Source organism: Pecten maximus, chromosome 2, assembly GCF_902652985.1.
Source record: "Pecten maximus chromosome 2, xPecMax1.1, whole genome shotgun sequence".
In the NCBI taxonomy this organism is placed as follows: domain Eukaryota; kingdom Metazoa; phylum Mollusca; class Bivalvia; order Pectinida; family Pectinidae; genus Pecten; species Pecten maximus.
The window spans coordinates 38855146-38880756 of NC_047016.1; the positions used below are offsets into that span (position 1 = coordinate 38855146).

Here is a 25611-nt window from a genome sequence, read left to right on the forward strand (position 1 = left end):
CCAGGTAAGAAAGTGTATCGAAGGAGGAACATAATTAGCATTTCCTCAACATATTGTAAACATTCTCTACACAAAATTAGAATCAGATTTATATTATGAATACAGTACTACATGTACTACGAGGGTATAGTTTATTTCTCCCTTGCAGTACTACTACGAGGATACAGTTTATTTCTCCCTTGCTGTACTACTACGAGGATACAGTTTATTTCTCCCTTGCAGTACTACCACGAGGGTAGTTTATTTCTCCCTTGCAGTACTACTATGTGGATACAGTTTATTTCTCCCTTGCAGTACTACCACGAGGGTAGTTTATTTCTCCCTTGCAGTACTACTATGTGGATACAGTTTATTTCTCCCTTGCAGTACTACTATGTGGATACAGTTTATTTCTCCCTTGCAGTACTACCACGAGGGTAGTTTATTTCTCCCTTGCAGTACTACTATGTGGATACTGTTTATTTCTCCCTTGCAGTACTACTATGAGGATACAGTTTATTTCTCCCTTGCAGTACTACTACGAGGATACAGTTTATTTCTCCCTTGCAGTACTACTATGTGGATACAGTTTATTTCTCCCTGATACTATCTAGTTTTATCACCTATATCCTATTTGTGTAACGTCATATTTTAATTAAAATCATTTACCCAATTTTTTTTACCAACAGTTTTACACTGGATGTGGTATGCACAAGATGTGTCAGAACATTATATAAGTAGAGCATTGTGACAAATAAAGACTGATTTATAGAATGAGTAAAGTCATAGATTATGTTACAAATGTATCAGTTTAAAGATACATTATACTGAAACATTAGCAGATCAGACCATCAGAAATACCAGTGTTCTACTGTCATATATATGTCTGCTTTAACAATTAGGTAATTGGTACATAAACTTCACTTTTAATTCCAGGTTCAGAATAACTGATCATATTTCACAACCAAAGGCCATGAATGTTCTACAAATGATTAAAGAGCATATTTTTTTTAAATAAACAATTTTGACTTAATTTATTTACGAAAATAAACAATTTTGACTCTGAAAATTACAAAACTTTATCCAGGTTTTGAAAAATTCCCAAATCCGCACAAGCTTGTCTAGAATTTGAATGATGAGGATATCTTTTATAATAAACTGAACAATAAGTGATTACACCAGTCGACCTTAGAAACCAACAAATCATACACATAGATAATCTGGATTATAAATACATTATGACTACAGCTGATATCAGCCGACAAAATGAGTACAACAAAAACTTGAAAGACAGTACTGTAGCATCACTTTCTCCATGAAGTTATACACATACTTCAGATGTTGTAATCGAAATTTCAAAGCATAACATGACCAACATATTTCATTCCAATTTCAGCTCATCACATGTTTATGATTGTATTTCATGAGACTTAATTCATAAACACATTTTGTGATCACAATAATATGACTGACATTAAGTGCAGTACAACCACAATGTACATCTACACAAGTGCCACACGAGACTGGAAACCATACCTTATAAGGTGTGAATACATGTACACTGTATTGGTATTATGCATTAGACACAAAGGAAGAATTTGTTTACAAAGCAAATTAAATGTTCAAATCATAAATAAAAAATATCTACTATTGATAACTTATATATAGCATGAAATTTTAAACCCGTTAAATGTCTAAATTGTCAGTTAAATGGAAGATGCAGCACCAAAAGAGAATTATTATCAAGCATTAAACACACATATTACGATATTTATCTGAAGGTTAATGTTTCTGTTCTCCACCCAGATCATTAGGTTTATTGTCCTGGACCACAATTGTACAATTTGAAAACAAAATGTTGTGAAGAACTGTATTTGCTTGCATATATACACATTAATAATAATAAAAAAAAATTTAATACTATGGCATGGAATTACGCTTCATGTGTCACATTTACATAATTTGGCAAGAAAATCTACTCCAAATGAGCAAAACACAATTATTTTTCCAAAAAAAAAAAACTGTTTCACAGTCCAGATATAAATAAAATAACCTATTGTCATTATCAAAACAAGAAAAATATTAATGGCAAAAACCCTGCAGAACTGCTTGGCCATGTACAGATTTCTGCTTATTGCAGCAGTAACTAGCAGTATGGTAGTATGTGATGATTTAACAACTAAACATGTCGGCCATATCACTATAAATGTCATTACATAATAAACATGTTCTATTTCATTCATCGAAACATTACCAATTACTGTCAACTTTAAAATATCTGTCACTAAACATTTCTGGTCCTGTAATGGGACACCCTTCCGAAAGAGACATTTCCTGACTGTTTCTCCCAGTAATGAATTCACAATACCGACAAAAGACCTGCAAAAACTAGCTTTAGTTAAGACATATTTGACTCAATATCAAGGTGGAACTGAAAAGTGTTAATATTATTGTTTCACATTTAGTACATGTAGCAGGTAGTTTATACAACATAATTTGTGATGCATTAAATCAATAAGCCACGATAAGGTAAACCGTACTACAAGTATATGACTCATGTTGACGGACTCACATTGCTAGATAATCATGTTTATAACCACAGATATGACAAGAATTGTAATATTTAAAATGACTAAATTCACTCGTAAATGCGACATGTACTTGATATTATTTCATAAATTGAATTTTTTTTATTTTTAAACTCAAAATGTACTGTTATGTATAAATTGCCATTAATTTTATTTCTAAATGCAAAATATTCTGCAATACGTAATGCTGGTTTTGTCCTACTCTGGCCAAAAGATTGGACTATTTGAAACACATATATGTACATGTAGTCATGTTTTGAAAATTGGAAATGATGAGATCTGGATTTCAGTAAAAGTTTTGATTGACACAAAAAACTGTGAAAGTATTTTTTGATGACTTGTATGTTTTATGAATGACTGGTTATACAATGTCATGAAGAATTTTCATTTGACTGACACACGATAATGGTATAACTTTCCTGCGACAGAACTGACAACAGCTCTTGGCTGTTACATCATGAACACTTAATGAGTCTGTTCAGTCTTCAGTGAAAGAGACTGGTGTGACAACCAGGTCCACACCAAACTCGCTCTCCCATGACTTCCATTATATTTAGTCTTCAGTGAAAGAGACTGGTGTGACAACCAGGTCCACACCAAACTCGCTCTCCCATGACTTCCATTATATTTAGTCTTCAGTGAAAGAGACTGGTGTAACATCCAGGTCCACACCAAACTCGCTCTCCCATGACTTCCATTATATTTAGTCTTCAGTGAAAGAGACTGGTGTGACAACCAGGTCCACACCAAACTCGCTCTCCCATGACTTCCATTATATTTAGTCTTCAGTGAAAGAGACTGGTGTGACAACCAGGTCCACACCAAACTCGCTCTCCCATGACTTCCATTATATTTAGTCTTCAGTGAAAGAGACTGGTGTGACAACCAGGTCCACACCAAACTCGCTCTCCCATGACTTCCATTAGTCTTCAGTGAAAGAGACTGGTGTGACAACCAGGTCCACACCAAACTCGCTCTCCCATGACTTCCATTATATTTAGTCTTCAGTGAAAGAGACTGGAGTGACATCCAGAGCCACACCAAACTCGCTCTCCCATGGCTCCTTGATGGCACTGACTAGTGACTGCACGCTGTCTGTTGTAGAGAAGGCTAATTGCCAGCAGCTCTCCTCTTCCGATTCCTCACTGAAGAATGTAAACCGCAGCTGAGTGTTGTCCGTCTCGCACATTTCCTGAACATAAAGGTACAAAGTTGATTTTTGGCTTTAAACTGACAGTACATCATAAATAGAGACAGTTTGAATCACAAACTGACAGCACATCATAAATAGAGACAGTTTGAATCACAAACTGACAGCACATCATAAATAGAGACAGTTTGAATCACAAACTGACAGCACATCATAAATATAGACAGTTTGAGTCACAACTTTATTATAACTCATATTCCTAAGTATTTCATTGAAAGTTTCATGAAAATCAAAGCATCCCATTTAGAGTTAAAGTATATATGGAGACCTGCATCCGATAACAGATGGTGCTATACCTAAAGGATAATACGACTCACAAGTAACACCATATTATCATCAATCTTGTTATGAACATCATGTTATGCAGTAAACATAACCTTCTGAAGGCACATCCTTCACAAAACCTTCATTACAGAATACCTATTGTAGACATGGACTTAACTTCATACAATCTAGCCCCGTTTTCATCACTGTTCTTTATATTAAGGAAATTAATTCAAAGCTTCATTGGATTAAAGGAAAATATCTCAATTAAGTAACTTCCCTGTTGAGTTCTGTTAATGCTTTGCTATAAAAATAGATTAAGTTAAGGATTTCCTTATATTAAGTGATGGAATACTGATGACACAGGGTCCAGGTCTATTATATGCCCTTACCACTGTCGCTATGTTGTTGATCTTCTGTGTGTCCAACAGACTGAACTGTTGACCTTTGACCTCCTCACTAAGAGGGGCTTGAAGTCTGGGAATTGGCCACTGGTGGTTCTCTTGCAACAGACAAAGCTCAGCTGAAGTGACTGCAAGACCAACTGGACGCTGCTCATCTTCATCTGTATAACAGGATTTTATGAGTCACAAGAAGTAAGCAATTACTAAGCATTAGTTCAAACAGGGATATCCTGAAGTAGCACAGCACTTTTTGTGTTAGATTTGTACTAATGTCAGTACTGCATGGTAGATGTCTATATAACAAGATAGTTTATAATGCTAACTTGAATTGGACAAAGTAATGAAGGAAAGGGATAAAATCTTGCAAGTAAAGCCTCTACTGATATATTTGTAGAAATAATTATCCTGCAACTCCCTGATACTTTTGTATTAAATGTTAAGCTAACAGCTAATAGTTGTAATTTGGAAATTATGAACGGGATATATTTTTAAAATCAGAGGACCATGCAATACCTTAAATAAGGAAGTGATCATATATTGGTGTTTTTGGGGGGGATCGGGTTAAGGTGCTAAAATCCCTGACTGATCATCTTCACATTTGGATATGTTTTCTATAAATATATGTCACACTAGTTAATAAACACATACAGTCCAACCCACTTAATACAAACTTTGATAATACAAAAACTCGCTTTATACGAATAAAATCAAATCCCCTGCAAACTGTGTGCAATATGCTTATATTGTTTACCCACCTAATACGAATCGGTTACGACGAAAACCCAGGTAATACACAGACATGCCAGGGTCCCTTGATCACTGTTTGTGTTGTTTTAAACCCACATAATACGAAGTGTCAGAGTCAGCCAAGTGTGACACAGGTAAGTTTTCATGACCTTTGTCTCGTACCGAGCCACGCGCTCTATAGAAAGTGCATACAGCTGAAGGCAGGTATACAGGTAAATTAGTAGTGTTCAATTAAACAATGTTAACAAAACACTACGTCATTTTGATTCACTTTGTTTTTGGGATGTACACAGACAACAGATGGTACTGACCCGGAAACATGCGTTACAGATCGCGAGGCCCTCGAATACTTGACAAGTTGAAATCATTCTTTAAAAATCAAAATGACGTCCAAGATTGTGTTTTCAAAAAATCTCTTACACCCGGATATATTTGTAACTAAGGTCAGCTCGGAAAGAGTATAATACCATCAGTGATTTTTTCGCAAAAAAATAGCGTGATCATTAAATGACATTATGTAGCCATTGTAGGACTATTGTGTATTGGTAGGCCAACTGTAAATAACCAAAGACTGAATGCCACACACTTACAATGTACAATGTTTTAAACGTTTCATTTCTTATATTAAATAATTAAATTAACATGCGGTTTTGGTTTTTTTTTAGTGAAAAAAGTGTAACATGAAACATGTGTATACAAACATGTACGAAGTGTACATGTGCTGTGCGTGCATACATGTACATGATGTGGCACATTGGAAATACGACCCCACATAATACGAAACCCGCATAGTGCGAAAACATTTGAGGGGTCCCCTAGAAATTTGTCATAACCAGGTTGGACTGTATATTTACACCTAAACTAGCCTCAATTTTCGCTAGGCCTACCTGGGGGCACTATATTTCCGCAGATTCGAAGACTTACCCACGTCAATCATCTGATGACACGACAAGTAGCGCACCAACACATAGCTGTCATCTTCAATTATCTCCCCTTCCTCCAGATCACCGCCAATGACAGTACTACGCAGGTTGTCCAATGTAGTAGCATTGTACTTTGATATCCCTTCCAGTCGACTGCCATTACTGAATGCTGTGCTCTGAACAATACCTAGACATCAGAAAAGGTTGTCTTAAAATATGCTTCAAAATTTTTGACTTGTATAAGTGCATCTTTTAAAATATTGAACACTTTTTCAAATATATAGGTACATTTGAAAGAACAGTAATTTTGGACAAGGAGTGAAAAATTCTTTTAATCTTGATGAATACCCCCACCCTCTGTATAGTCCCTGGAAAGAATGGTGCCTGAACTCCCAAGGAAGCTGGATGTAGCAGATGATGGATAGAATATGACGACAGCTGAAAACTGTTGGCAATGGATTTTACATGGCCACATGACCTAAAATATGACACTAACAAAATGATTAAGGATTACTCCAATTTTTCTTTTTATCAACAATTATGATTTAAAATAATCTAAATATCAAAGTCTATATACCTGTTATGAGGTTGATGTAGGTTTTGCATCTTTTCTCATCCCTGATGAGGAAGGTGTAGCTTGAACATTCCGTGTCAAACTCAAATCGTAGTGTCTGGTAACCAAGGCCGATGTCAATGTATTGCAGCTCTGTGATTGGTTGGTTTTCTATACAGCTCAAAGACATGTCCACAGAATCACTGCTGAAAACACAATCAGAAACACACTATCAATCGACGAAAAATACAGTTAATGTTTAGTATATTCAGATTACACCAGTATATTATACTCAAATGGTTACACTTACAAAATATTTTTTTGTAAAGCTTAAACCTCGGGATATGATCAAGCAAACATGGACTTATGGAGGGCAGTGTACATGTATATGCTAATTATGTAAAATTGCCAAGATATTTAAAGTAGTAAACATCATCAGTACTCACCTGGAGTATTCAGCCAGTATCTTCAGTATGATGATTTTGGAGGTGGTGAAGACGACGACGCCCTTGACATGTTCTGAGGACATGTACTGCACTATATCGCACTATAAAATAACATCACAGACATTATAAAACATTTTATTCCTGTTGATAAAGTACTATATAGACTTAATACATGTATCACAACCAGTATTGGATTTAATTTAGTAACTTTGCAGCTTGTCATCTTCATCAAACAAATGACCAGAACTGTTGTAAATGAATTAAATCAAATACTGGATTTGATGTAAAAAGTCTATTCACATTACTGAGTTATACAACAGCCAACCCTGGTGCAAATATCTGTAATTTTTTTCTACATTTTATCTTCATATTTTTTTCAAGAACAGAAATTTTGAAACAAGGTTGAAACTATTACCCATCAAAGAATGTATCGACAGATGAATAAATGAATTTATTTATGATTAAGGGATGACAGTACGGAAATATTTTATCTCACGCACCGATACTTTTATATAACATATAAAACATATGGGAATATATTTTACCTGAAGGGCACACTGACATTCATCCCCATCCTCAAGTATATTCATCATCAGGTACAGTTTGAGTCTGTGATCCACTGCGGTGAAGTCGTCATCCTCCATAGTCGCTGATAATACTGTTCCTGAGGGTTCGCCCTCATCTGATGTCTCCATCTGGTTTCCGTTACCGTTAGTGAACTCAGCATTAATCTCATCAGGAACCTCACTTTGGTTTTGGAGAGAAAGAGCTGATTGGAACTCATTTGTAATGTTATCAACTTCATCACTTGTGTCCTGTGTTGAGGATGTGCGATGGTCATTGTCTACACTATTGTCGTAAATACTGTCGGTTTTGAAGGAGTTATCGTATATACTTGTGTCATTTTCACCATTATTGTTATCCTCCACTGCCACAGGAGATTTCTGATTCACCACATTTCTATTTTCCACCAAAGCGTTTAAGTCTTCCTCACTAGCCGTCACTAGTGAATTCTCGTACACACTCGACACCATACTGGAACATACACTTGTTGACAGAGGAGAACCAATAGGGGTTATCTCCCCCTGTTCCTCTGCAATGCCGTTTAAATTGACTTTCTTTGTAGATCCTACACCTGATGCCCCGTTACAAGACATAGGCAATGGAAGGTCTTGTTTGAACACACACTGACCTTGATCTTTGTCTGTGACCTTGACCTTGGGATCTGGTATGGTTTCAATACTAGACTCGGAGATGACAGCCACACTACTCTCACTGGTGTTGGTGAGGATGGTGATGTCACTGTCCACCGATGTCCGGTGTTGGAGTGTTTTATTAGAGAGCGCCTTGTTTACATCCGACCAAGAACCGTTCCTTTGGAATGCTTTATTCTCCGTCGGAGTCGTAACACTCTGTCCACCTGCCACATTGGATGAGGACTTTGTCATGCGATTCAGTTTCTCAGCTTGATCTTCTTTCCGGGAGAAGCCATCCGAGCGTGACATCACAACCAGGGATGGTAAAGGATGCTCAGGTTTAGGCTCATCTGTATGAAAAAGAGCTCGTAAATTGTAAGAACTTGTCTCTCATTCATTTGTAGTTATAAGACAGTAGAATATGTTTAAATAAATCAGTATGTAATAGTCTAGAACACTTGATTGTCTCTAATGCATCTAATTCATTTTTCTAACAGTAAATCTAAACATTAGTTACATTACACAGTCAAGTGTAATCTTTACAGGAAATGATATGTTATGTTACACATTTGTTTAAATCAAAGAAAATTTCTCATATACATGTATATATCAATTTTGTTAAATGCCACAATCAAATTACAAATTTTCAGTTTTCATAACATCATCAGTATGTCATGCAATAAGGATTGGCGATTTTTCAGTAAGTTTGAACCAACATTTATTTTTTGCTTGGAAATTAGAACAAATGGATCAATTTCATTCCAAACAGACCTTTGCAAGACAAAGACACTCGGCATTCTGAGGAATCATCTTTCAATGGTGTGGATTTAGCAACAGGAGAACCAGTAATAACATCCTCTGTCCTGGAAATATAATTAGTTACTAAATCAACAAAGGGACAAAATATTAAATGTATTGGGTACTTGGGTGAAACAGTGCATTCGCCCTTCACCAAGGCGACCAGGGCTCAATTCCCCAATCGGAGGTGAAAAGGAATGGAGGCACCTGCCTGACCATTAAGGCTTTCTTTGTGTATTTCAATTTTCTCCTACCCTTCGACCTCATGCACTTCCTTCCAGGATAACAAGGGTGATTAGATTATAAATATATTTAAGTTGATGATATAACTTTTTCACAATATTATTGCTGTAAAATAAATCAAGTTCCATTCACAATATATCAGAAACGGTGTCTTAAATGATTGGTAGAATATACAAAAATAATGGTCCAGCGGTCAATGCCTCCAGCCTACACTGATGATGGTGGGCTGGTAATGGATGAGGAGTCAACACCTCCAGCCTACACTGATGATGGTGGGCTGATAATGGATGAGGAGGTCAACACCTCCAGTCTACACTGATGATGGTGGGCTGATAATGGATGAGGGGGTCAACACCTCCAGTCTACACTGATAATGGATGAGGGGTCAACACCTCCAGTCTACACTGATGATGGTGGGCTGATAATGGATGAGGAGGTCAACACCCCCAGTCTACACTGATGATGGTGGGCTGATAATGGATGAGGGGGTCAACACCCCCAGCCTACACTGATGATGGTGGGCTGGTAATGGATGAGGAGGTCAACACCCCCAGTCTACACTGATGATGGTGGGCTGATAATGGATGAGGGGTCATCACCTCCAGTCTACACTGATGATGGTGGGCTGATAATGGATGAGGGGTCAACACCTCCAGTCTACACTGATGATGGTGGACTGATAATGGATGAGAGGTCAACACCTCCAGGCTACACTGATTATGGTGGGCTGATAATGGTTGAGAAGGTCAACACCTCCAGCCTACACTGATGATGGCGGGCTGATAATGGATGAGGGGTCAACACCTCCAGCCTACACTGATGATGGTGGGATGATAATGGATGAGGGGGTCAACACTTCCAGCCTACATTGATGACAGTGGGCTGATAATGGATGAGGGTTCAACACCTCCAGTCTACACTGATGATGGTGGGCTGATCATGGATGAGGGGTCAACACCTCCAGCCTACACTGATGATGGTGGGATGATAATGGATGAGGGGGTCAACACTTCCAGCCTACACTGATGACAGTGGGCTGATAATGGATGAGGGTTCAACACCTCCAGCCTACACTGATGACGGTGGGCTGATAATGGATAAGGTGGGGGGTCAACACCTCCAGCCTACACTGATGATGGTGGGCTGATAATGGATGAGGGGTCAACACCTCCAGTCTACACTGATGATGGTGGGCTGATAATGGATGAGGGGTCAACACCTCCAGTCTACACTGATGATGGTGGGCTGATAATGGATGAGGGGGTCAACACCTCCAGTCTACACTGATGATGGTGGGATGATAATGGATGAGGGGTCAACACCTCCAGTCTACACTGATGATGGTGGGCTGATAATGGATGAGGAGTCAACACCTCCAGTCTACACTGATGATGGTGGCTGATAATGAATGAGGGGGTCAACACCTCCAGTCTACACTGATGATGGTGGGCTGATAATGGATGAGGGGTCAACACCTCCAGCCTACACTGATGATGGTGGGCTGATAATGGATGAGGAGTCAACACCTCCAGCCTACACTGATGATGGTGGGCTGATAATGGATGAGGAGGTCAACACCTCCAGTCTACACTGATGATGGTGGGCTGATAATGGATGAGGGGGTCAACACCTCCAGCCTACACTGATGTTATATATTTACCTTTCTCCTAGAAGGTCATTTTCTAACATGCTCTGTTTGACAGGAAATTCCATGTCCACAGCTGTGTTGATCAGAGAGTCTCCGAGAGACGGTGATCCATGACCAATCCTCACGGGAGACCTTGCCTGTGAGGGAGTGGATTTTCTGTTGATAGCCACACCTGTGAGGCTATTTAGACTGGACACAGATGAGTAAGAACCTATTGGTGTTGTCTTGGGCGATGAGGTTTTCTCGTGTGTATCCATTTGTACCACTAACTGACTTTTACACTTCGGACAGCGATACTTTACAGCGACGTCTGAAAACAACAAAATTAGACGGCCTCATATCAAAATTGTTTTCAAAGATGTGAAGGCTACCATACTCATTGTTGATGTGGACAGTCCTTGTTTAATATAAATTAAATGAAGGCTACCATACTCATTGTTGATGTGGACAGTCCTTGTTTAATATAAATTATATGAAGGCTATCATACTCTTTACTGATGAAGACAATTCTAACATAATTTTCGGCAGACAGTTTCAGAACATTTGGAAAAAAACACATATTAAAAGACATGAATTATCAAGTATCAATTTTATACTGCATGACTGTACACCCATTCAGCAATCAGTAAAATGTCCAATATCCAAGCAGGTGAAGCTATTCAGTGTGGGGAGTAGTGTGATACCAGTGTCTTGTGAATAGATATCTTACCTTGTGTGGCACTGTTCCTCGACAGAGTCTGCAGTAAGGATAGCTGTGAGGGTTCAGCTTCAGACTTGTCAAACTTGGCAGAACACTTCAAACACTATAATTAAAGAAAACCTGCATATCAGACAAAAGTGCATTCTAGGATACTGAACATTTTGTTCTAAATATCTCAAAAATATATGTAATGTGAAAAAATCTCTAAAGTAGTTCTATAAATATATCCAGTCTTGAGAATAACTAGAACAATTCCTGGAGTTCTATAAATATATCCGGTCTTAAGAATAACTAGAACAATTCCTTCTTAACTTGATACAAAAGTAACAAAACATTTCTATAGGCAAAGTTGACTATTTTTCACATTTTTCAATTAAATCATTACTGAAATAAAATCACAAACACACAGTCAAATAATTAAAGTAATTATCACAAACTTTTGTCTACAGATGGACACTGATGCATTGATTCGGACTGCTCTTTAGTTTATTGCATTTTAAAATCAATGAAACTTTAGGCTAAAATTCAGAATTAATGTATTTCTAAATAAAAGACTTCAATGTACTTGATGATCACTATTGCCTCTACTTTACCTGAAGAAGGCCTTGTAGTTTTCTATCTAATTCTTTTTCTTCTAGACAAGGTCGTATTAACATTTGGAAGCTCTGTCAATAAAGATATATTTGATAAAAATGTATTTAATCATATTATATATATGGGACTTCTAAACATAAACTTCATGACATACATGTACCAATATCATAAGTGAATAAGATATTGAGAAAAAAAATTCAATATTGAATAATCATTGCAGTCAAATCTTTCAGCAAGAAATGTGATACACGAGGACAGGAGGTTTGTATTGTTCACATGACTAATTTAATGTTAAAGTAATAGTCATGATTAAATATTCTTATGATTTCATTAGTAGCTTTTCCAACTTCAAACTCTGTCTCAAAATATAAGTATTACAATAGCTGTAGATTCATGGTGTGTTCAAATATTGTATTTTACCGGGTATAAGCCCAGGGGGCTAGGGCACTGAAAATGGGCAAAAGTCGGGAGTGGGCCTATCCCCGAGTAAGACCCTATGCAAGAGGGGAAAAAAAAAAGGCTGATAAAAAAGTTGTTTTCAAAAGGAGTTTTCAATATAATTAATCCCAGTGACATTGAAAGTAGATCAAGGGCATATAAATGAAGAAATTGTATTAATAGCACTCCTTCCAAGGTATCCACTGGCTAAAACATCATGACTCAGGGTCTACCGGAATTAAACAAGATTATTTAATCTGTTCCTCAAAGTTGACATTTGACCTACAGCAAAACGAAAAAATGTCTGTAAGACATATATTTCTATCATTTTATACCTTAGCATTATCACTATCTTCCATTATATATGTCCGTTCTCGTCTGTCTTTCCTCACATAATCAAACTTCATCTGCAGCACTGGCAATGTGACTTCTTCTTCCGTTCCCTGTTCTTGTGATGAAGTATTGTGGCTGAGTGTAACATTCTGAAGGCATTTGAGGTCCAGCATTTCCACTACCCGGCCGTTGAGGTCCTTCTCGATAATATAACGCTGGTTGACTGTCACAATCAACTGAGTGTCCTCCTGGTTGGGGAGGGTAACTATGTACGGTTCACTCTCACTACCTGTTTTAATACAAAATAAACGGTCATTATTTTTTCTCAAACGAAGAAAGGTTTATTATAACAAGCATGTTGGGTATAGCTAAAGCAATACATGTCCCCTACCGGCCGCTGCTAAAAATAGTAACAGTGACCTTGACCCAAAAACCATACAACTCACATTTGTCTGAGATATTATGGTCCTTTATCATTGTCTGAAGTTTCATCAAAATCTCTCAAGGAATGAAGTCACTGGAGTGCTGACAAAGTTTGATGTTACGTTGTTTCATACATACGCACATGATTGGTTTTAGGTTTTATTTGATTAACGTCCTATTAACTGCTTAGGTCATTTAAGGACGACCTCCCGTGTTTGCGATATGCATGTGAGTAGTGAGTGCAAATGTGTGTTTTGGGAGGCTGCGATATGTTTGTGTTAAGTGTCCTTGTGATAGGCCGGAACTTTTGCCGATTTCTAGTGCTACCTCACTGAAGCATACTGCCGAAGACACCTAGCAGGACACTCCACCCGGTCACATTATACTGACAACGGGCCAACCAGTCGTTCCACTCCTAATATGCTGAGCGCTAAGCAGGAGTAGCAACTACAATTTTTAAAGACTGTGGTATGTCTCGACCAGGGGACAGAACTCAAAGCCTTCCTCACAGCGGCGAACGCTCAACTAAAGGCCAAAAGTGAGGCAGTATCAAGGGAGACATTAGGAAGAAGAAAGTTGTCAAGAAAGAAGAGAAAAGATGAGATCCCAAATTTAGTCGCCTCTTACGATCATGCAATGGGGGCAGCAGGTACAATTCTTACGCCCTACCTGCAGGGCGTACATGACTGATGGAGAAGAAATCTATAGATCCTTGGTTTCAACAGTAGGGTAAAAATGACACTCACAATGATAGCAAAAAACGTTTTTACCGTAGTACTGTTCTTGTTCCTCCTCCAGTCTCTGCCACTCAGCGCCGTGGGAACTATTCTGCCTCGTAACAAGCATGGCCCCCTCCTCAGAAGAGCTGTCTATCACTTTGCCATAAATTTCTCCTGAGGATATTTCTCTCTGTATCACAGTAGTTTGGCTATCTGGTAGTGTCAAATATGTAAAATTAATATACATATTGAAATAAAGATTGACCCTGTAAACTGAAATTTATACTAAACTAGTAAACTTTCAGAGACCTCTAGGACAATGGAATCAAGTTAGCATTTTTATTTCTACACACAGAAATATAGTGTTTGTACTATCGTGATAGATAAGTGATTTCTGCTAATTCATTCAGCACAAGACTGAAAATATTCTTGAATATGAGGCTAATCTCCTGAACTCAACAATGATCAGAAATAACTTCTCATTATCTACCTTCATTTTCCGATGTCAAAACCTCAATGTCATCGTCCCCATCTAGATCACTATGATGGCTACTGGCTCCATCTGGGATGTTGTCAGGGAGACCGGCGGTACTGTCATTGAGATAAATATCATCCTCTGTTTTAACAACTGGTTCAGGTTTTCTGTTCGTGGTTTCAACATCAACCTTGACCTGTCGCTTCTTTGGTTCAACAGTGTGAACTTTGATCCCACTCTGCTTGCTTTTCATGGCAGCATCTTTATTTGCATTGATGACTTGAAGCCAGTTGACACCGTAATGGTCACGTAAGACCTCCACTTCATCTCGGATACTAGATCTTCCCTCAATCACTCGCACTGGCGACCCCGCTACAAAAACACACGCCATGAAATAAAAGATATGGAGAAATTTCAAGATTAAAGATGAAATTCAAGACATAGCTGGTATTATTTTTACAAATTTTGTCAAACAAATATTTGGTCAAGCAATAATAGGATGGGTATCAAATTTCCAATTATAGACACCTGAACTTGTTTTAATATCAATAAGTACGGCTTTGATTCTGTATGTACTTAGAATGCAGGATATCATACAGATTCGATATCGGACCATGAAATATCAGATACCAAGACATCATAAAATCAAAGATAAAATTCTTAGATTTACAGAGTATCATTTCTGAAATTCGTGTAGATTGATGAAGTTGAACTTACATCTTGAGTTTTCCCGCGAGGAATCTCCATCAGTAGTGGACACATCAAGGAACCTTTCGTCGCCAGAAAAGCGATTTTTGGGTTTTATTCGTTTACGTCCAGTTTTCCGTCTAATAGGTGAAGCAATTTTAAGTGATGTGGCAATACTGTCAGAGTCGTCAAACTTATAGGCTTTCTCGATCCTCAAACTGGTTCCAGACCTATCAATGCCTGCGATGATGGAATGAGCCTCCTGTGAGGGACGGCGTGAGGCTGTAATCACACTTCTCTGTGTCAGCTGTAACAGAAATATAAAGGACCTTGTTAACAAATCTCAACAATTCAATAATGAATGCTTTTAATCAATCAAAAAGATTAAAACCTTAGACCCCTCAAAATTACAACATTGGAAATCTTTTAATAAAAGTCAATTACCACAACGAAACAGTTACAATGATGACATGTTAAATGCATGCTAGTTTTGAATTTAAATCCAGCACAATGATATTGACAACAAATGCCAGCTTTTGTATTGTCATGTATTAAATCTGCTAAGTTATAAAATTGAAGATTTCAAATAAAAATTTAAGCATGATTTAGATATAACATTCTGATAATAGGGGTACAATGTACTTCAATTAACAGGAGAGAATGAAAATTTAAAATTTATCCGTAAATTCAGGTTAAGATCTCAAAATTCACATGAAACACCTTAAACATGACTTCACTGCTCCTAATTTTTATTCTATTTCAGGTGGATATGAACATTAGACAGCTACTTACCAATCGTTCTGTCGGACTTATAGCTTTACCATCTAATGTAAACTGTAACAAGAACAAAGTCCAATATTACTCAATACTGGTAAATCATATAAATGTTCTGTAAGAAGCCATTTCTGTCTTTTACTAAATTTGATTTTTGTACATACTCAGTAATACTCGACCATAGAAAACTCTTCATTAAACCAATAAAATTATCAATTCAATGAAGATCAACTTTTACGAACATTCTGAGGAAAAAAAATCATTTAACTTGTACAGAATAATTCAGTTTCAGTTTCAAAATATTTGGAAGCAAAATGATTCAGTGACTTTGAAATGTCAGCAAAAGGACACTAGTGTAAAGAAGCAATCTGTTTTATCTGTGTTGAATTGATAATGAAGTAATGAATCGTAAAATTTTGCAAATGAATTCCATGTACAAGTTAGAGATTAAATGATTCATTGATTGGAACTTTATATCTGGAAAAGTGCATACAACTTGTTGTAATTAGTTTCTAAAAAACATGTAAAAAAAAGTCATAAAAAAAATATTTGAAACAGATTGGTTTATTTTGTTTAACATCCTATTAACAGCCAGAGTCATTTAAGGACATGCCAGGTTTTGAATGCGGAGAAAAGCTGGTCCAGGAGTATCCGGAGAAAACCAACTGGCCTATGGTCAGAACCAGGCAACTGCCCCACATGGGTTTTGAACTCGCAACCCAGAGGTGGAGGGCTAGTGATTAAGTGTTAACCACACGGCCACCAGAGCCCCATTGGAAAGAGAAAAGTAGTCCATATCAAATTAAACACTCTTTTCATTGGTTATCACATTTTGGTATCTTTCACATTAATTTCAAAGTGCTAAATTATGATAAATGCTACAATATCACTGTACATAATGTCCCTTCATATTTGTAACAAGCTTAATGTACTGAATTTTTCAAATTGTCCCCTAGACCAATACCGTCTATAGACTTACTGTGTTCCTGGCAGCACTGGCTGTTACATGTTGTAATGTTAATGCCCTGTGACTTCTGTGGAAAGACAAAGGATTACCCTGGAGAGAAAGCTGAAAATAGAATACATGTTGATAAGCACGAGTACATTACACTCTACACTCTTCTTTTATACAATAGAACTGGCCGGGGAACACATAAGTTGTTCGTTAGGGGATGTTCGGATGTATGGGATTATTTCAAATTATGTCACAGGTAAACTTATTATGTGGGGGACCAGGACACGATTACAGATAGCAGTTCTGACATGACATTCCACTGAATTTCTGCATATGAAAATCTCCTAAGATTTTGAGAGTCATTCAAAAGTAGTACATGTAATCACTTAAAGAGGAAATGTACCTAGTACCAAGTAAATCGGAATAGATTCATAATCTTTTGATGTTTATCAATACACACAAAAGTTGGAATGAAATCATCTTTAAACAAACATACACAAAGTGATACTAACCCGATTGAGTTTGCTTAGTCCAGTGAGTACAGTGAGGCAGGAATGGTCGACTAGACAGTTGGAGGAGACATCTAACTCCTCTAAACACACTAAATCATCTATACCTGTAATACAACAACAGCTAGTGTAGACAGCTATAGGGAAACTCACAGTATAACAGGAATGGTCGACTAGACAGTTGGAGGAGACATCTAACTCCTCTAAACACACTAAATCATCTATACCTGTAATACAACAACAGCAAGTGTAGACAGCTATAGGGAAACTCACAGTATAACCAAAGGTTTGGTTTGTTTGGTTTGTTTTTGTTTAACGTCCTATTAACAGCCAGGGTCATTTAAGGACGTGCCAGGTTTGGAGGTGGAGGAAAGCCGGAGTACCCGGAGAAAAACCACCGGCCTACGGTCAGTACCTGGCAACCGCCCCACGTAGGTTTTGAACTCGCAGCCCAGAGGTGGAGGGCTAGTGATAAAGTGGGAGGGGACGTCTAACTCCTCTAAACACACTAAATCATCTATACCTGTAATACAACAACAGCTAGTGTAGACAGCTATAGGGAAACTCACAGTATAACAGGAATGGTCGACTAGACAGTTGGAGGAGACATCTAACTCCTCTAAACACACTAAATCATCTGAAAGGGCAGGGTCTGATTGACTCGTCCCGAAGGTAATGTGACAGTGTATGTCTACAGGTAGTGTAGTCTACACTTGGTTATTATAGTAATGGTATAAGCTGTTATTTTGTTTTAATTTACAAGATATATATGGCATAGAGCAAATGATTAAAATGCATATTCATACAGAACTAAATAAAGCAACATAATTAAATCTCTATTCTTAATGTCATAATTGATGATGATGTTTCTCGAAACGTCCCACCGCAATGCATGACATCCACAAAAGTACATGTTCAGAAAAAATTGTCAAAAAATGTTCCTCCACCCATCATTTTGAAATTGTGGTGATCCCTGGTTAAGCTCATAAACTTATTTGTGAATTGTGCTGCTTGATAGTAGGCCTAGGCTGCACTTGACAAAGCATATATTGCATATATATTTGACCATCTTTTACAAAAGTATTCCTCAAAATATATCCTTAGATAAAATTTGGGGATGGTTGGTCCATCAATTTTTGGAACAGAGCAAAATGTAAAAGCTTACCACAGCAGGAAAGAAAATATAGGTCACAGCAACCCAAGTCTAATTATCTTAGTGAAATAAGAGGACTTATCTCCCAATTTCTGGAAAAGTATATAAAATTAATACACATACTTTTTTGGTTTATTTTGTTTTACGTCCTATTAACAGCCATGGTCACTTAAGGACGTGCCTGGTTTTGGAGACGGAGGAAAGCCGGAGTACCCGGAGAAAAACCACCGGCCTACGGTCAGTACCTGGCAACTGCCCCACGTAGGTTTCGAACTCACAACCCAGAGGTGGAGGGCTAGTGTTAAAGTGTTGGGACACATTAACCACTTGGCCCCCACATACACATGCATAAGGCTGAATACTCATTACTTATCTTGTACATAGTATACAGATTATCAATGCCTACATTGTCTGATATCTTAGAATTATCCTCATCAGCGTCAGTACGGACAAATACAAAGGTCATTGTGTCAACCTGAGGTGTCTAGTTGACCGAGCCACTGACACTTACCTTCTAAATAATCCTCATCAGCGTCAGTATGGACAAATACAAAGCTCATTGTCTCAAAGTGAGGTGTCTAGTTGACCGAGCCACTAACACTTACCTTCTAAATTATCCTCATTAGGGTCAGTACGGACAAATACAAAGGTCATTGTGTCAACCTGAGGTGTCTAGTTGACCGAGCCACTGACACTTACCTTCTAAATTATCTAGGTTATTATTCCTCAGGATGAGCGTCCTTATCTTTGGTTTGGCTGACAGGGCAAACAATGGAAGACTGTCTATACAATTATACCCCAGGTTCACGCGGATGATTTCCGATAAACTCTATACAAATTGCAAGTAAAAAGAGACAAATGTTACAATGTCTATACAAACTGCAAGTAAAACGAGACAAATTTTACACAGAGTTTTTACAGTTACTATTAATGTGTGACAATTTTTCATCACAGTTAAGTCACTGTCCACATATTCAATACAACAATAATGTTAATTCGTTGTAAGTTTCAACCAGTGACTAGAACATTCTATAATTTGTTTGAAGTTTCCAATGTCTACACATCAATGAATGTCAACAATGACATAGAATATTCATCAGCGAAATATCTTTTTTTTAACTTTATAACAAATTACCATCCATTGAACTGTCAAACTCACACAACACAAGCAATTTAACTGAAACCAATTTCCCAACCCATATAAATACCAAACTTTGGAAATGTCACAATGATTTTTAACTAACAATCCACTCTGACAATCATTGTGAAATCTTACCTCAAGAAAGCCTTCTGTCTTGTACAGCTGGTTATGACTGAGATCTATGACTTCTAAGGCTGATAATAATCTCTGGAAAAGGTGATCAGAGAAATATAAAGGACATCCATATCTCTACAAAAATGTGTGCTTAAAAGAATATTGAAAAGTTGAAAATATATTGATAACTGCTTACATATACTTTATTTAAACACAAAAACTGTAAAAAAATAAAACATTTCTGGATGTGTATGTATGCAACTGTGCACATGGTGTAAATAAATTTTAGAAGAGGCACTACAGAAACTAATCAGTTGCAAATGAAACTTAATCATCATTGATGTCAGAGAAACAGACAAAATTATAATTCCTTGCAACAATTTGTGTTTTATATACACTGACAGGATATAGTTTTACTCAAACTTCAGCTAGACATCAGATCTATGATAATGTACACGTACAGTCTATCAACATAATGTAATGTTTTGTATCAATGTCCAGTTACTGGTGTAATTTCTGCTTTAAATTTTTTTTCAAATTTCATATGTTATGTTTATAACCAGTGGTACACAAACCAAAGCATTATCTGGTCATCATATATAATGTTTGTACCACAAACCAAAGCATTATCCAATCATCATATATAATGTTTATGACAGGTGGTACACATTTTTTTTTCACATACCAAAATGACATTAAGCAGGGTTTTTGCCAGCTATTTTGGGAAAGGGTCCCTGAACAAAAATTGGGAAAATACCATCGGTGTTTCATCAAACTTGGGAATATATTATAAAATTGGAAAAATATATGAATTATACAAGCTTAGCTGTTTCTTTTCATAATATTTGTACAAATGAATACAAATCAGCATCTCTTTTCAAGATATTTGTTTTAATCAATCAGAGAATGTTTAATTTTCTGTCTTTAGTGTGCTTAAACTCATTAACAAGCTTGTCAAGAGTGAAATCAGTCAGGTTGGAGATCGTTTGAAGCAGCTGCCTGACTTTCAGATCGGGAATTACCAGTATTTCGTTTGAAAAAGCTCGTAACTTTCATTAAATCTTTCGAATCTTTGAGCAAAATCTTCTTTGCGTAATATTTGGAATTGTGTGACATCGTCCCGAATCGCAAAACCAACAACAACACGATGACTCACGGTAACATTTTAACGTTGACAAAATAATGACTGGAAGCTTGTATCAATCCAAATTTTTAGGTTGTCTTATGTTAACAGTGATTGGGAAAATATAGACCGAAATTGGGAAAATACATGCCAATTTTCAATTGGGAATGGGTCCGTGTACCGGACCCAAAATATGCCTGGCAAAAACCCTGTTAAGACTTTATACATATAATGATCATGAACAATCACACACATGCTGTTTTTGTTTAACATACCAAAGAGTTATCTAGTCTTGTGAGGCCGTTACTGCTAACATACAGACTGGTAAGTTGAGGCCAGGATATGGGGGCACTCTGATCACCTCCACACGTCTCCAATAAATCCTACAAAGGCACAAATTATTATAAACTCATTTACAGATTTTGAAAATAAGTGGAAACTATGATAAATTTCTCTGTAAAACTGATGATTCTTCACTCAGATGGTTTATTTTTCACAGTCTATGGCATGGACTAATTGCATGGCAGAAAAAGATACTTTGTAAAAGAAATCCCTTTACTCTGAAATAAAGTAACCATTTAACAAAAGGAATGCAGCATCAAACATTAATCCCTTTATGCCTTGAAAACAATTTGTGTCATCAGATTTCATTTGCCATTCATGATGATGCAGTTTATCATAACTTTGAATAATTTAGATCTTTGAATCCTAAGCCCCCCCCACCAATTCTTTCTAAAGGATTTCTTCCCCGATCTTCGAATCCTTAGCCCCCCCCATTCAAAGAATTTCTAATTTCTTCCTCGCTCTTTGAATCCTAAGCCCCCCATCCCCCATTCTATTCAAAGAATTTCTTCCTTGCTCTTTGAATCCTAAGTCCCCCCCATTCTATTTATAGAATTTCTTCCTCTATCTCCAATCTTGTTTATATGTGATGCATTCTGATCATGTGATCAACACAATCACACAAAATGACATGGTCAAAAATGGCATCAATTACTTGCATGATATTGTGTTACATGGAACTGGATTACAGACATCAAATGACACATGTAGAATGGGGTTACCTGTTCTATTACTATGTATGGGAATTAACTCTAAAATTTCATAATGTAGGTACAAATGTTCACTCTTATCATCACTTATTACCTCAAGATTCTGAAGACATCTAGCCACAATGAGGACCTTCAGTTGGCCACGAAGTTTCTGCAGCCCATGCAGCATGTGTACAGGGATTTTTTTCAACTCCAGAACTTCTACATTTCTAAACCGTGACAAGTACACTGGCTCCTGCATTGTCTGTGTTCCATGGGTCAACTGCAGAATAAATGTATACATAAATTACAGACATGTTCTCTAAAACTAGCTGACATAAAAGAAATCTACAATGTGGTATTTAAGTTTTATACAGTTTTGTATACCAATGGAGTGAAAGAAATCATCATTCATGTTGATATATTTGGATAACAATTATTACATTATACACTGATAAATAAGAATGGTGTTTTCAATTTGCCAATAAAAAAACCTGCTGTTTTTCCATCCTTGATACTTTTTATTTAAAAACATGACCGATAAAAAATGTTCTATTCAGCATTTCTTATCAGTTAATAGCACAAAAATGGCAACTTTTTCATACAATTTCATATGTATAACAAATACTGGTTATAAGTAATCTGTACCTTGAGAGAAACAGTCTTCGAGATGAAATCATTGAGGAACTGGACATTGGTTCTCCACCTCTGGTGTTCCTCGTCCTGTTTCCTGTCTCTGCCTCGTCTTCTGTCATTGGTTACCTCCCCCTGGTGACTAGTTTCACTGTATCTTCGAAAAGACACATACAGACGTGACAGGGACTGAGTTGTCAGTGTGAGTTTGCTTTCTCCACTCAAGATCTTGTCACCTGGGTAGTAACAATAAATATGGTTCAAAACAGGTAACAAATGTATACAAAAAATCTTGTCAACTGGATAGTAATTTCAAAATAGGTAACAATTTATACATAAAACCTTGTCACCTGGATATTAATAATATATATGGTTCAAAATAGGTAACAAATATATATACAATGTATACATGGACCTCTCGCTCTCTTTTCGATTCAAGAAGTTCAATACTACAAATCTAAATGTACTAGAAATGGATCCGGAGTACTGTATATGAAAGAATATTTAATTAATATTTTATAATAAAATCAGTGGCCATGGGGACCTAGCTAAAGTAATCCAGATTGCTTGTACATTTAATTTGCATTTGCTTATATTTATTCAGCTAAAATGATATACAAATGTAATTACTTTACCATATATATAGCTTGGTAATTTCAAGGTCTATCGATATCGTACACAGCTGTACACAAAGCAGTGAGTGAAGATGCAGTATTTATTTTCGTAACCAACATGTTACAACTAGAGTATTTTCTTTTTCATGTTATAAACATAAAGAAAGATTCAAAGGTTTGGGTGCATAAACCCTAGAAGCCGACCTTGGCATATATAGAGTGTCTTCAGTAATACCAAATATATTTCACGAGTGGGGCTAATATTTTGATATTTTTCACGAGTGCGCAATGTTAGATATATTCTGTTTATTACATTTTTTATCAACGAAAAACCTACCCCGTTTGCTAACTAGGCCTACAGTGAAAGTTTGCATACGTTTATAGTACATGTAGTTCCCCCTGCCCAGGTGCTGACATATATGTCAGGCTTTCCGATTGGTCAATTATCTTGGTATTTTCTAATCATTAATTTGATTGGTCAAATCAGCAAAAGTGATACTAGTGAAAAATATGATTGAAAAATATCACTTTTATAGAATGAATAATTTTTGATATTTCACTGGTAAAAATGTAATAAATAATTAGTTACAAATATGTGTACACATGTATAATGACAACTATTTATATATCTATATATGTACTGTATAATGACAACTATTTATATATTTATATGCACTCATTCTAAGTTTTTTCTAAACAGAATAATGAAGTAGATCAAGAGATTCAATTGGTTAGCAGCACTCGTATTTAGTACAAAAGTCATGCAGAAGATATAGGATATCAAAAACCCCATTCATCTGTCTACAGTATAATAATATAAGCCGATAGCTTACAAATGACAGCAATGAATCCAGTAATGAAAAACATAGTGCTGCTAGTTTACGTAGAACAATATCAATATAAGTGTAAATGTGGAGAGTATATATTACTACATCATTATTATGTATGTAGGCTTTAATTTGCAGCTTAGGCTTATATAGGGGGAATTTCCCTTCAGCCTTTATTAGCATGATGTTTGTCTTCAAACCGAGAGTTTACAAGTAAATGCCTACTTTAAAAGCCCAGTATGAGCAGGGTCTTTTTTCATTACTCTTTCCTTTAACAGATTATTATATAATTAGGTGTCGCTGATCACTTGAAGTTAATATAAACACATAGATATTGTGAGGTGTCTTAATTAGCTATAAGAACCTGGCCATGGGTTTTGATGGTATGCAGGGGGCAGAAGAAGGGAGTGAAGAAGGTAATTTAAAAGTTGACAGCATATATATCACCAGCTTACTAACTCAGACTAAGGGAACTTTCTTTAGCCTATAAGTCTAGTGGTAGAATATTTGCCTTGAGAGCGAGAGGTCGCTAATTCAAAGCCCAGTATGGCAGGGACTTTTTCATTTATTACATGGGTATATTAATATTGTACTTAGACTATTGATTGGTAAAACATATAAAATTCCTGTAATTAAAACAGTATGACAGACAATCTTCAAATAAACTAACTTCAAAATCGAAGTGAATTTTATGGCAATTATTAATTACTTATTACTGTCTATAAATTGCCTTGCCTTAATATAGAATGATCTATATATATATTAATTATATATGGCCATGGTATTTTCCTTCGATGAAATGTTGACATATTGATCACATCTAAATTTAAAATAGCTAGAAATTTGTTCTCCAATCAATATTTATATTTAATTCCAATATATATTGCGTGTATGATGTTGATACTTACCACTTCTCCTGAGAAGAATAGCCAGTTCAGACACAATATCTACCTCTTGTTTCCTGGATTGAAACATTGTTAGTATGGAGCTATTTCTTCAGTGGTGTAGGTTAATGTAACATTGTTATCTACAATACATTGTTGATAATAAATTCGACATTATTATTTGTTGACGTCTAGTCCATTATGTCTTTTGCGTCTCATTGTGTATGGAACTTCTGGTGTCTTTGAGCGAGGATTTTCAGTTTACCAAACACTTTTCCGGTTACCGGTCTGACATGGTCCGCAAAATTAAGCTGGAAAGGAAATTATAACTTAAAATTTCTCAAAAAAACTTTCATGTGATTTTCACCGGATGTGACATCATTTGTTGTTGTCATCTCGCACTGAATAATTTAATTTGCTATTTAAAGTAGCTTTAATAATAAATGTACTGCTTATAATGTAATATATTATGCTTAAATGTATAG

The 25611-nt window shown here is 36.5% G+C and overlaps 1 protein-coding gene across 1 annotated transcript; it reads right to left on the bottom strand.

The window, feature by feature from the left end:
• Positions 1–1670: 1670 nt before the first annotated feature.
• Positions 1671–25497, bottom strand: LOC117322027 (serine/threonine-protein kinase 11-interacting protein-like). Its single transcript, XM_033876731.1, has 23 exons — positions 25151–25497; positions 22817–23037; positions 22284–22451; positions 21413–21520; positions 20036–20107; positions 19459–19588; positions 17610–17713; positions 17122–17211; positions 16161–16202; positions 15399–15675; positions 14697–15053; positions 14258–14419; positions 13067–13353; positions 12293–12364; positions 11709–11802; positions 11012–11309; positions 9082–9173; positions 7660–8660; positions 7115–7215; positions 6693–6874; positions 6117–6302; positions 4434–4606; positions 1671–3759 (listed from the first exon to the last, which is right to left on the bottom strand). The coding sequence occupies exons 1-23, from the start codon at positions 25215–25217 to the stop codon at positions 3565–3567; spliced, it is 4479 nt and encodes a 1492-aa protein (XP_033732622.1). The 5' UTR covers positions 25218–25497; the 3' UTR covers positions 1671–3564.
• Positions 25498–25611: the final 114 nt, after the last annotated feature.

Excerpts from the sequence above, each read along its gene's own strand:
- LOC117322027 (XM_033876731.1), bottom strand. The coding sequence starts at position 25,217 with ATGTTTCAATCCAGGAAACAAGAGGTAGATATTGTGTCTGAACTGGCT. Across the intron at positions 21,521-22,283 it reads GATGTCTTCAGAATCTTGAG|GATTTATTGGAGACGTGTGG; the intron begins GTAATAAGTGAT and ends GTGCCTTTGTAG. Across the intron at positions 3,760-4,433 it reads TCAACAACATAGCGACAGTG|GAAATGTGCGAGACGGACAA; the intron begins GTAAGGGCATAT and ends CTTTATGTTCAG.